General features: G+C 27.8%; 1 protein-coding gene across 1 annotated transcript; it reads left to right on the top strand.

The window, feature by feature from the left end:
* The first annotated feature begins 3,220 nt into the window (after positions 1-3,220).
* On the top strand, positions 3,221-13,782 carry LOC142231571 (chitinase-3-like protein 1). The gene is made up of 4 exons (XM_075302209.1): positions 3,221-3,508; positions 3,562-3,853; positions 8,258-8,478; positions 13,241-13,782. Exons 1-4 carry the CDS (start codon positions 3,259-3,261, stop codon positions 13,678-13,680), a joined length of 1,203 nt encoding a protein of 400 aa, XP_075158324.1. The 5' UTR covers positions 3,221-3,258; the 3' UTR covers positions 13,681-13,782.
* The last annotated feature ends 266 nt before the right edge of the window (positions 13,783-14,048 follow it).

Below are 14,048 nucleotides of genomic sequence, written 5' to 3' on the forward strand. Positions count from 1 at the left end.
TTTTGTCAAAATGTTATTTCTAAATTTTATTCCTATAGAAACTGTTGTCAAAATTATTTTCTATAGAAAATGTAGTCAAAATTTTATTTCTATAGAAAATTTTGTTAAAATTTAATTTCTATAGAAATTTTGTCAAAACTTTATTTCCATAGAAAATTTTGACAAACTTTTGTTTCTATAGAAAATATTGTCAAAAATTTTTTTCTATAGACAATTTTGTCAACTTTTTATTTCTATATAAAATTTTGTCAAAATTTTATTTCTATCGAAAATTTTGTCAAGATTTTATTTCTATAGAGAAATTATTGTCAATATTTTATATATGTAGAAAATTTTGTCAATATTTTATTTTTATAGAAAATTTTGTCAAAATTTTATTTCTATAGAAAATTTTGTCAAAATTTTATTTCTATAGAAAATTTTGTCAAAATTTTATTTCTATAGAAAATTTTATCAAAATTTTATTTCTATAGAAAATTTTTTCAAATTTTATTTCCATAGAAAATTTTGTCAAAATTTTATTTCTACAGAAAATTTTGTCAAAATTTTATTTTTATGGACAATTTTGTAAAAATTTTATTTCTATAGAAAATTTTGTGGAAATTTTATTTTTATTGAAAATTTTGTCATATTTTTTATTTCTATAGAAAATGTTGCCAAAATGTTATTTTACAAAAACTTTTCTCAAAATTGTATTTCGATCGAAAATTTTGACAAAATGTTATTTTTATAGATAATTTGGCAAAATTTATTTTACAAAAATTTTTTTCAAAATTTTATTTCTATTGATAATTTTGCCAACATTTTATTTTTATAGAAATTTTTGTCAAAAATTTTTTTCTTTAGAAAATTTAGTCAATATTTTATTTCTAAAAAAAAAAAATTGTCAAAATTTTATTTCTATAGAAAATTTAGTCAAAATTTTAGTTTTATAGAAAATTTTGTCAAAATTTTATTTCTATAGAAAATTTTATCTACATAGAAAATGTCAAAATTTTAGATTTATAGAAAATTTTGTCAAAATTTTATTTTTATAGAAAATGTTGACAAAATTTTATTTCTTTAGAAAATTTTATCTACATAGAAAATGTCAAAATTTCAGATTTATAGAAAATTTTGTCAAAATTTTATTTTTATAGAAAATATTGACAAAATTTTATTTCTTTAGAAAATTTTACCAAAATTTTATTTTTGTAGGAAATTTTGTCAAAATTTTATTTTTATAGAAAATTTTGACAAAATTTTATTTTTATAGAAAATTTTCTCAAAATTTTATTTTTATAGAAAATTTTCTCAAAATTTTATTTTTATAGAAAATTTTGTCAAAATTTTATTTTTATAGAAAATTTTGTCAAAATTTAATTTCTACAAAAAATCTTTGTCAAAATTTTATTTCTATAGAAATTTTTGTCAAAACATTATTTCCATAGAAAATTTTTTTCAAACTTTTATTTCTATAGAAAATTTTGTCAAAATTTAATTTCTACAAAAATCTTTGTCAAAATTTTATTTCCATAGAAAATTTTGTCAAATTTTATATTTATAGAGAATTTTGTCAAATGTTATTTTTAAATTTTATTTCTATAGAAAATTTTGTCAATATTTTATTTTTATAGAAAATTTTGTCAAAATTTTATTTTTATAGAAAATTTTGTCAAAATTTTATTTTTATAGAAAATTTTGACAAAATTTTGTTTCTATAGAAAATTTTGTTAAAATTTAATTTCTATAGAAATTTTGTCAAAATGTTATTTTATTTCAATTTTTGAAAAATTTTTTTCTTTAGAAAATTTTGTCAATATTTTATTTTTATAGAAAATTCGGAATTTTGAAAATAAAGTTGTCGTTAACTCATTTTTAGGAGGACTTTGATAGCATATGAAGAAAAAAAGCTAAAAGAACGAACAATTAAAAGTTCCTAGAAGCAAGTACACAAAACCCAAATTTGAAAGAGAATTGTGTCTTAAAGGGTGATACTGTCAAAATTTGGTCAATATAAACTTGACGTATTTCTTTCAATTTTGCATTGAAAAAACCTGAACACCCCTCATTTTGAAGGTGTGTGTGTGTAGAATGTTGCTCGTATTTTGATTTTGGAATTCCCGGAAGCTATGAAAATGCTGCTTTTCAAGCCACAGGTACAGATGGCATGCCAAACCAGATATTTCTTTGCGAACTTTGACAGCTTTATGTGCTTGAAAATATCTGCTACCTTTCCCCTTCTTTTTGCCGTATAAAACTCCTGTCCCGGAAGCTGCTTGTAGTCGGCTTTGACGTAGGTTTCGTCGCCCATTACCACGCAGTCAAACTTCGTCAGCATCGTCGTGTACAGCCTCCGGGATCGCGCTTTGACCGTCGTATTTTGTTTATCATCGCGATTTGGAGTCACTACCTTCTTGTAAGTCGATAGTCCGGCTCGTTTTTTGGCTCGATGCACGGTTGTAGACGATGCACCCAGCTTATTTGCGGCATCTCGGAGAGAGAGGTTAGGGTTTCGCTTGACACTACCGGTAATTCTCTTTGTCGTCTCAGTGGCTTCCCGTTTTCGATTTCCCCGATCCAGACTTCCTGGCTGTCGACAAACGTTCCCCAAACACTTTAATTACATTTGTAACGGTTGATTTGGCAACTTTTAGCGATTTTGCTCGGATATTTTTCCTGAATTTTATACTAATTGAACTTGAAAAAGAAATTTAATTTGATTTTTTAAATAAACGATTTCACCGATTTACACGCGTTTTCCCTTGACCAAATTTTAAAAGTGTCCTTACTTGTATTCTCCGCTTCTTTGGCTCGGAATCAATACCAAAATTTTTGAAGTAAAGTCAAAATCTTTGGAACCGGGCATGATTTTTTTTCAGTGTATAAAGTCTCCTTGTATTTTTATCCATTGGTTGTATGGGATAGAAGCACTGTCTGTCGGTCGTTTACTGGTAATGCATAAAGGAGTTAATTGGTTTCCTTCAATGACAAGTGCACGTTAAGTAGTCGGGTGAGTAACTACATTTTGGCTTAATTTGGAATTGGCCATTCTAGTTTCATTTCCCATCGGGGTTCTTTTTGAAATAACTTTAACTTAATACTTTTCTATTGGATGACTTTGTTTAGAGTGTTTTCCGTTAGAAAATCCATTAAAATTTGCAATATGCATTGGTGTGTGAGTAGATCCACTATAAAATATATATCTGGATGAGATTGAAAGATTAGACATTGACTTGTTGTGTTCTAGAAAACATTCATTACAAATAAAAAAACAAAATGCAAATATTATATTTCACTTTGCTATTAGTTTTTATATTTCCCCAAGGTCTCATCACCTTGGAGAATGGTGACATAGTAGAAAATATGATTAATTGTTATTATGGCACCTGGACGGCGGAACGTTCGGAAAAGCCCTTTTGGCCTGAAAGAATACATCCGGAATTATGTACTCATGTGAGTTACGCCTTTATTGAAGTCACTGTGGATGAGACAAAAGGTCCTAGACTCAGCTCTATGGCCAATTTGGGTACGGCTTTTAGATTATTTCATTACTTGACTTCTAAAAAAATAATTTTATAGATTGGTTGGATGACACTTTGGCCTTGCGACATCGAAATCCCAATCTTAAAATCGTAGCTGCAATTGGTGGCCGTGGTGTAGATTCAACTCACTTTTCTCAAATTGCCCGTAAATTAGAATGGCGTAAAAAATTCGTGAATATTTTAATGGATTTGTTTCGATGCTATACTGATTTAAATGGCATCGATTTGCATTGGCTATATCCTGGCTCATCGATTAATCCATATGGTGATTTAGTTGATCGCGATGATCGTGAGAATTTTGTAATTCTATTAAGGGAACTGAATGAGGAGTAAGTATTTCATTGTTAATTTGGGAAGTATTTCGCTCCTCCCAGAGGCTCTGAAGGTCAAATCTGGTTATCGGTTTATATGGGGGCTATATATAATTATGGACCGATATGTACCAATTTTTGCATGGTTACTAAATATCATATATTAACACCAAGTACCAAATTTCAACCGAATCTGAAGAATTTTGCTCCTCCAAGAGCTCCGGAGGTCAAATCTGGGTATCGGTTTATATGGGGGCTATGTATAATAATGTATATATATATATATATATATATATATATATATATATATATATATATATATATATATATATATATATATATATATATATATATATATATATATATATATATATATATATATATATATATATATATATATATATATATATATATATATATATATATATATATATATATATATATATATATATATATATATATATATATATATATATATATATATATATATATATATATATATATATAGTCGGGCGGGGCCGACTATATTATACCCTTCACCCCTATGTAGGCCAAAATTTGTGTTACCATCTCAACTACTTCACATTTGCTGGAAGCTATATAAAGGAGACAATTTTTTACTTCTACAAAATCCAGTGTTGCCAGGTTGGAGGTTTTCCACCCAAATTTAGGGGTCCATTGTGATACCACACTGGTGAACTTCTCTCGTTTCACTGCCCGATTCCATGTTAAGCTCAATGTAAAGGGACATCCTTTTTATAGCCGAGTCCGAACGGCGTTCCACATTGCAGTGCAACCACCTAGAGAAGCTTTGAAACCCTCAGAAATGTTATCAGCATTGCTGAGGTGGGGTAATCCACCGCTGAAAAACTTTTTGGTGTTCGGTCGAAGCAGGAATCGAACCGGAATTTGTAACAAGTGGTGTAATGGTTTTATATAATGATTTTTATTTACTTCAAAAGAAAATTTTTAGCATAAAAAAAAACTTATTTTGTCTAAAATTTTGTTCCTTAGAAAAAATATTCTTTCGGTTTATATATTTGTGTTAAATTTAATTTTTTAAGTGTATCACTACAGGATTTTTTATCGAAATTTTGGGCCTCTTTTTGTATTATTTACATACTTAAAATTTTTGGGGGTTTTTGAAAAAAGTCTAGTCCCATTTAGGGGTTTTTTCTTAAGATTTGGGGGGAAGAATCAAAAATTACCTGGCAACACTGACAAAATCTCTAGAATTAAAATTTAAATCGGCTAACGCTATCCAGTTAATTGAAGGAAACTTCCATTGAAAATGGGTCTAAAATGTGTAACAGTCTACCATATTTCCCCAACTCTGGTGTACGTATATACGGGAGCTATATATAATCTGAACCGATTTTGACTAAATTTGACATGTATAGTTAGAATAATAATTCTGCTATCTATGCGGAATTTCACGTAAATGGGAATATAACTTTGGCCCCCCTGGTCATATGAGTGCAAATCGGACGGAAGATATATATGGGAGCCATTCCTACATCTGAACCGATTTCAACAAAATTTGGCACCATTACCGATACTACTAAACGTACTCCTTGTGCGAAATTTGAAGCAAATCGCGGCAAAACCGTGGATTTTGAGGCCATATAAGTTCAAAGCGGACGAAAGATATATATGGGAGCAATATCTAAATCTGAATCGATTTTGACCATATTTGGCACATACAATAGTATCGGTAAAAGTACCGCTTGTGCAAAATTTGAAGTAAGTCAGGGCAAAACTCTGGCTTTTAAGACCATATAAGTCCAAATCGGGCGAAAGATATATATGTGAGCTATATCTAAATCTGAACCGATTTTTTCCAAAATCAATAGGGATCGTCTTTGAGCCGAAATAGGATCCTATACTAAATTTTAGGACGATCGGACTAACTGTGAGCTGTACTTTGCACACAAAAATACATCAACAGACAGACAGACGGACAGGCAGACAGACAGACATCGCTAAATCGACTCAGAATTTAATTCTAAGCCGATCCGTATACTCCTTCTTGGCGTTACATACATATGCACAAACTTATTATACCCTGTACAACAGTAGTTGTGAAGGGTATAAAAATTGACAACATTTTCTAGAGAAATAACATTTTATTGTTGTTTTTGATCTCAGCTTAAAACCATGCATTGACTAAACTACAGGTGTAGCTTAACAAACAGAGGAACAGTATGCTTGTCAAATTTATTTGGGCAAAGCCCTATAGACTGCTACAGCTGTTTCGGAATTACCACAGTAGTTTAGTCAATGCAGGGTATTAAGCTGAGATCATAAACAACAATAATGATTGAAGAGAAACCAACAATAACAAACAAAACGAAATAAAATTTTGACAAAATAATCTATTGAAAATTTTCTATCGAAATAAAATTTTGGCAAAATTTTCTATAGAAATAAAATGTTGACAGAATTTTCTGTAGAATAAAATTTCGACAAAATTTTCTATAAAAATAAAATTTTAATAAAACTTTTTATTGAAATAAAATTTTGACAAAATTTTCTATAGAATTAAAATTTTGACAACATTTTCTATAGAAATAAAATTTGGACAAAATTTTGTATTGAAATAACATGTTGACAAAATTTTCTATAAAAATAAAATTTTAACAAAATTTTCTTTAGAAATAAAATTTTGACAAAATTTTCTATAGAAAAAAATTTTTTCACAAAATTTTCTATTGAAATAAAGTGTTAACAATACTTTCTATAGAAATAAAATTTTGACAAAATGTTCTATAGAAATAAAATTTGGACAAAATTTTCTATAGAAATAAAATTTTGACAAAATTTTCTATAGAAATAAAATTTTGACGAAATTTTCTATAAAAATAAAATTTTGACTAAATGTTCTATAGAAATAAAATTTTGACAAAATGTTCTATAGAAATAAAATTTTGACAAAATTTTCTATAGAAATAAAATTTGGACAAAATTTTCTATAGAAATAAAATTTTGACGAAATATCCTATAAAAATAAAATTTTGACAAAATGTTCTATAGAAATAAAATTTTGACAAAATGTTCTATAGAAATAAAATTTTGACAAAATTTTTTATAGAAATAAAATTTTGACAAAATTTTCTATAGAAATAAAATTTTGACAAAATTTTCTATAGAAATAAAATTTTGACAAAATTTTCTATGAAAATAAAATGTTGACAAAATTTTCTATGAAAATAAAATTTTAACAAAATTTTCTTTAAAACTAAAATTTTGAAAAAAATTTCAAAAAAATAAAATTTTGAAAAAAATGTCAATAGAAATAAAATTTTCACAAAATTTTCTATAGAAATGAAATTTTGACAAAATTTTTTCTAAAAATAAAATTTTAACAAAATTTTCTTTAGAAATAAAATTTTGACAAAACTTTCTATAGAAATAAAGTATGGACAAAATTTTCTATAGAAATAAAATTTTGACAAAATTTTCTATAGAAACAAAATTTTGACAAAATTTTCTATAGAAATCAAATTTTCCATTCTTTTTGTTTTGTTATTGTTGGTTTTGTTCTTTAAGCATTGTTGTTGTTGTTTTTTATTGCAGCTTAAAACCATACATTGACTAAACTACAAGTGTAGCTTAACCAACAGAGGAAAAGTATGCTTGTCAAATTTATTTGGGCAAAGCCCTATAGACTGCAAGATGGTTGGATGGACGCACGTTTCTGAATTACCACATTCCTCATCAGCACCCTCTACTTGCAGCAAAACTATCAACCACACTTGAACCCTCCGAAAAAAGGTTTTACATTGATAGCCGGCTTATGCCGAAATAAATTCAAAACAAATTTTGACAAAATTTTCTATAAAAATAAAATTTTGACAAAATTTTCTTTAGAAATAAAATTTTGACGAAACTTTCTATAGAAATAAAATTTTGACAAAATTTTCTATAGAAATAATATTTAGACCAAATAATTTATACACATAAATTTTTGATAAAATTTTCTATAGAAATAAAGTGTAGACAAAATTTTCTATAGAAATAAAGTATAGACAAAATTTTCTATAGAAATAAAGTGTAGACAAAATTTTCTATAGAAATAACATTTTGACAAAATTTTCTATAAAAATGAAATTTCTTATAAAAATAAAATGATGACAAATTTTCTTATAGAAATAAAATTTTCACAAAATTTTCTATAGAAATAAGGTGTTGACAAAATTTTCTATAGAAATAACATTTTAACAAAATTTTCTATAGAAATAAAATTTTTCAAATTAAATTTTGTTTGTTTGATAGTTTTTGGTAAAATTTTGTCCAAATTTTTGGTAGCTTATTTTTGCGTGTACTTATTTATTGATATAATTTGTAATTTATTATCAATTTATTAATATTAATATTTTAATTTTTTATTCTTTAAATATTATTTATTATGTACATATATAGATTATCTAAAGGAAATTGGACATTGGGCGTTTCGGTTACCGGGGATGTTGAACATGCTCGCATGTGGTATGATGTGCCCAATATTGCCGAAAATGTCGATTACATCCATCTTATGGCTTATAATTATACCAAAGAGGATATGGGTATATTCCATGCTCCTTTGGTTGCTGAGAAAGGGGAAAATAATGTTGTGGACTCTATTGCTTATTGGTTAGATAATGGTACGTTATTGTGTTCATAATAGTGGGTAAACATAAACATGTCGAGAAACTTTAGGTGGAACAGTTTGTCGCGGCGAGAAAAAAAATAAATAATATCCCAAAAATCCGTAATTTTCTCTTGCAAGAGGTATTGGTGTCAATGTCCACAAAAAAATTATTTTGTTTAATTTAATTTTTTGTATTTCTGTGGCTTATTTTAATTAATTTTTTATTTAATTCTATAAATTGTCAATTCAATTAATTTTGCCCTTGATACAATCAAATATTGAATTGAATTTGAATTTAATTTCCAATTAGTTGTTGATTGATTCACGAAAGTAATTGATCTACCCACCAAGAAAAACGTCGGTAGTGGTGCAAAATTGGCACAGAAGCGATGAAATTAAATTGGGCTTGTCATAGGTCGAATGTCCACAATGGCAACAGCCGTTGCACTGAATTTGCATCACTTCTTAAGGTGTGATACAAATTCAGTGTTTTGGATGTGCATTAAAAAATTTTGTGATATTTTAATAATTTTTTATGATTTTTAAATCATTCTAATGCATGTCTGAAACGTTTGACATAAGATATTTCCAAAAATTCGCAATTTATCTAGAATGGATTTAGCATTTTTTTGGACAAAATTAAAAAAAAATTGTACCATTTTATTAATTCTTACTCTGTTTTTAAACTATTTGAAACAGAAAAAGTTAAAATTACCCATTAAAAATATGAAAAAAAGCAAGCTATAAAAAATTGAATTAAAAGAACTACCTGCCTTGGTAAAATAAAGAACTTCTTTGGGAGGGCATTTTTGGAGGTGCTTTTAAAGTTTTGCCTCTAGAACCACTTCCAAATTTTTTGCAGGGTAATTAATTATAAATTGACACAATTAATTTGTGTTACTTATTTTTGTTTTGATAAAAACATTAATTTATTCAATGAAATTTTTGATTTTTTTTTAACTTTTAATTTTTAAACTTTTTAATTGAATTAAATTTTTTGGAATTAAATTGAATTGGTGATATTTTTTCTGTATTAATAAAATTAATTTTTTAATAAAAACTAATTATAAAGCCGTACGCTATAAAAACAATAATTGCGTTTCTTTTTTATTTAATAAAAAAAATTAATTTCATAAATTAATTATATTTTTAATTGTCTATTTTTATTTAATTCAATATTATTAATTTTTTTATTGAAAAATAATTATAAAAATAACTATAAAACAGTAATTAGTTTTCTTTTTTATTTAATAAAATAAATAATTTCATCAATTAGTTATATTTATATAATTAGATATATTTTTTTATTTAATTAAATGTTATTAAAATGTTTTTCAATTCAATTCAATTTTCAATACATCTTTATTAGTCTTAATTTCTTTTTATAATTACAACGTTTGAATGAGATTTTATCATTTGGATATTGCTACAAATAAGATTTTTGACTAGAGATATTAAATCAAAAACTGAGTCAATTAAATTTTTTAATTGAAAATTTTTAGTGATGGTTGTTTCTGGGTTAATAAAATTAACTTTGTAATGAAACACCGAATAGGAGTTAATTTGTTTAATAAGATTTTTAAATAGTAAAGTCAATTGAGTTTTAACTAAAGGCGTTCAATAATTAGGGTTATTAAATAAAATAAAACAAGTATATACGGCCGTAAGTTCGGCCAGGCCGAAGCTTATGCACCCTCCACCATGGATTGCGTAGAAACTTCTATTGCAGACTGTCATCCACAATCGAATTACTTGGGTTGCGGTAACACTTGCCGATGGCAAGGTATCTTAAAACTTCCTAACACCGTAATATATACCACATAGTACATACGTGGTATATATTAAACTAAATAAAAAGACCGATTAAATACGTATATAATTAAGTTTAAAGTTTCTATAGAAATAAAATTTTGACAACATTTTCTATAGAAATAAAATTTGGAAAAAAATTTTCTATAGAAATAAAATTTTGACAAAATTTTCTATAGAAATAAAAATTTGACAAAATTTTCTATAGAAATATAATTTGGAAAAAATTTTCTATACAAATAAAATTTTGACAAAATTTTCTATAGAAAAAACATTTTGACAATGTTTTCTAAAAAAATAAAATTTTTGTGTATTATTTTTGGCTCGAGTGGCAACCATGATTATGAACCGATATCGACCAATTTTTGTGTGATTAGGAGCCACCGTGGGCAATGGTTAGCATGCCCGCCTTGCATACACAAGGTCGTGGGTTCGATTCCTGCTACGACCGAACACCAAAAAGTTTTTCATCGGTGGATTATCCCACCTCAGTAATGCTGGTGACATTTCTGAGGGTTTCAAAGTGGTTTCACTGGAATGTGGAACGCCGTTCGGACTCGGCTATAAAAAGGAGGTCCCTTGTCATTGAGCTTTACATGGATTCGGGCAGCACTCAGTGATAAGAGAGAAGTTCACCACTGTGGTATCACAATGGACTGAATAGTCTAAGTGAGCCTGATACATCGGGCTGCCACATAACCTAACCTAACCTAACCTAATTTTTGTGTGATTGGGGATCGGCTATATATAACTCTAGACCGATACGGACCAATTTTGGCATGGTTATTAGCGGCCTTATACTAACACCACGTTGCAAGTTTCAACCGGATCGGATGAATTTTACACCTCCAAGAAGCTCCGGAGATCAAATCTGGGGAACGGTTTATATGGGGGCTATATATAATTATGGACCGATATGGACCAATTCTTGCGTGTTTCTTAGAGACCACATTCTAACACCATGTTCCAAATTTCAATCGGATCGGATGAATTTTGCACCTCCAAGAGGCTCCGGAGGACAAATCTGGGGATCGATTTATATGGGGGCTATATATAATTATGGACCGATATGGACCAATTCTTGCATGGTTGTTAGAGACCATATACTAACACCACGTACAAAATTTCAAACGGATCGGATGAATTTTGCTCATCTAAGAGGCTCCGGAGGTCAAATCTGGGGATCGGCTTATATGGGGGCTATATATAATTATGGACCGATATGGACCAATTTTGGCATGGTTGTTAGAGACAATATACTAACACCATGTACCAAATTTTAATTGGATCGGATGACTTTTGCTCCTCTAAGAGGCTCCGGAGGTCAAATCTGGGGATCGGTTTATATGGGGGTTATATATAATTATGGGCCGATGTGGACCAATTTTTGCATGGCCATTAGAGAACATATACCAACACCATGTACCAAATTTCAGCCGGATCGGATGAAATTTGCTTCTCTTAGAGGCTCCGCAAGCCAAATCGGGGGATCGGTTTATATGGGGGCTATATATAATTATGGACCGATGTGGACCAATTTTTGCATGGTTGTTGGATACCATATACTTACACCATGTACCAAATTTCAGCCGGATCGGATGATATTTGCTTCTCTTAGAGCAATCGCAAGCCAAATTTGGGGGTCCGTTTATATGGGGGCTATACGTAAAAGTGGACAGATATGGCCCATTTGCAATACCATCCGACCTACATCAATAACAACTACTTGTGCCAAGTTTCAAGTCGATAGCTTGTTTCGTTCGGAAGTTAGCGTGATTTCAACAGACGGACGGACGGACGGACGGACATGCTCAGATCGACTCAGAATTTCACCACGACCCAGAATATATATACTTTATGGGGTCTTAGAGCAATATTTCGATGTGTTACAAACGGAATGACAAAGTTAATATACCCCCATCCTATGGTGGAGGGTTTAAATATTAAATAAAATAAAAAAAATATATTTTTATACATTAATTGTTATTATTATATTATTAATTATTATTTCTAAAACTAGAAATAATATTTTTAATAAAATATTTTTTTAATATAAATACAATAATTGGATTTTTTTTAAAATAAAAAAATGTATTGAAACAATTAATTAAATTTTTAACTGTATATGGTTTTTTTTTAATTCAATTGACTTATTTAAAAAAAATTAAAAGTAAACATTAAAAACAAAAACATAACGTATTAAATTTGAACCTAACGTAACTTTTCACTAAATTAATAAGAGGAAATACCTTTTAACCAAAATGTCTGTTCACTAAATATAAGTCGTATGTTTTGTTGTGCAGGATAAAAAAATAAAATTAAAAAAAAATAAATAAGAAATGATAATTTAAATGATTTGATAATTTGAAGTTATATTGATTATATTTTTCAACTTCAAGTAAATTTTTAATTAGAAAACATTTTAGTAATATTTTTTAATTTTTAATAGGATATATATTTTATTTAATTAAATGGTAATCAAACCAATTAATATGTTTTTAATAAACGTAAATATTTTATAAATCGAATTTAGTTTTAAATTGACTGAAAATTTATCTATATCGATTGGTTTTTTAATTAAATATGTTTTAAGCATCAATGAACTTTTTAATTGGAACAATTTTGATGATAAATTGTGTAATATTCTATGTATTCCACATTCAATTGATATTCCACATTCAATTGATAATTAAAAAAAATTAAAAAAATAAATAATTGCCACATGGCAAAGCAACAAAAATACCCCATGTCATTTACCTTCAAGGAATTAAAAAAGATCTTAATGGGCGGCACGCTCGACACATCTCTTATTTCCGTCGCCAATTTTGGACTACGCCTAAGAAGTACACATAAACTAGTGTTCGCCTAACGACATTCACAATGATTGTGTTTATATACATGTTTATCTATCTATTATTTTCTTTTTATTGTCTAAAATACCATCTTCCTTTTTTCCATCCGTATAGGAACACCCCATGGAAAATTAAGTTTAGGAATTGCTTTCATTGGTCGATCTTTTCGTGTGGATAGTATGGAGAAGCCTTCAATGGATCCCGAAGAACCTTCAACTACCATAGTGCGCGCTTTAGAAAAATTACACACATTGCCCTATAATAAACTTTGTTCAATGGTGGATCAAGCCAATGAGAAAAATCTCCATTTCTTTAAAGATGTAGGTGCTAGTGTCCTAATGAAATCATCCACTTGGTTAAGTTATGAGTCTACTGTGAGTCTTCAGGCAAAATTGGATTTAGTTTATGATGTAGGCTTGGTGGGTGTTACAATTTGGACAGTGGACAATGATGATTATGAAGCGAAATGTGGCATGAGTTACCCGTTATTGAGAGCCGTACGAAAGAGGTTCAACACGCCAAGGGTGTGGAATATACAAAAGGATGAGTTGTAATTAAAAAAAAAAAAATAAAATATATAATAACTTAATACGAGTATTGTAGATTGTACAAAATATACTATATAAATAAAATTTTGACAAAATTTGTTATAGAAATTATATTTTGCAAAATTGTTGTAATAAAAAAATTAAAATATATATTAACTTAATATGGCAGATTGTACAACATTTGCTATAGAAATAAAATTTTGACTAAATTAGTTATAGAAATAATATTTTGCAAAATTTGCTATAAAAATACAATTTTGACAAAATTTTCTATAGAAAAACAATTTTGACAAACTTTGTTATAGAAATAATAGTTTTTTGCTATAGTAATAAAATTTTGACAAAAATTTCTCTAGAAATAAAATTTTGACAAA

Source organism: Haematobia irritans, chromosome 3, assembly GCF_050003625.1.
Source record: "Haematobia irritans isolate KBUSLIRL chromosome 3, ASM5000362v1, whole genome shotgun sequence".
Classification (NCBI taxonomy): domain Eukaryota; kingdom Metazoa; phylum Arthropoda; class Insecta; order Diptera; family Muscidae; genus Haematobia; species Haematobia irritans.

Bases quoted from the DNA above. Each gene is read 5' to 3' on its own strand.
- LOC142231571 (XM_075302209.1), top strand. From the start codon at position 3,259: ATGCAAATATTATATTTCACTTTGCTATTAGTTTTTATATTTCCCCAA. The intron at 3,509-3,561 runs GTACGGCTTTTA...ATAATTTTATAG, and splicing joins CAGCTCTATGGCCAATTTGG to ATTGGTTGGATGACACTTTG. The intron at 3,854-8,257 runs GTAAGTATTTCA...GTACATATATAG, and splicing joins TTAAGGGAACTGAATGAGGA to ATTATCTAAAGGAAATTGGA.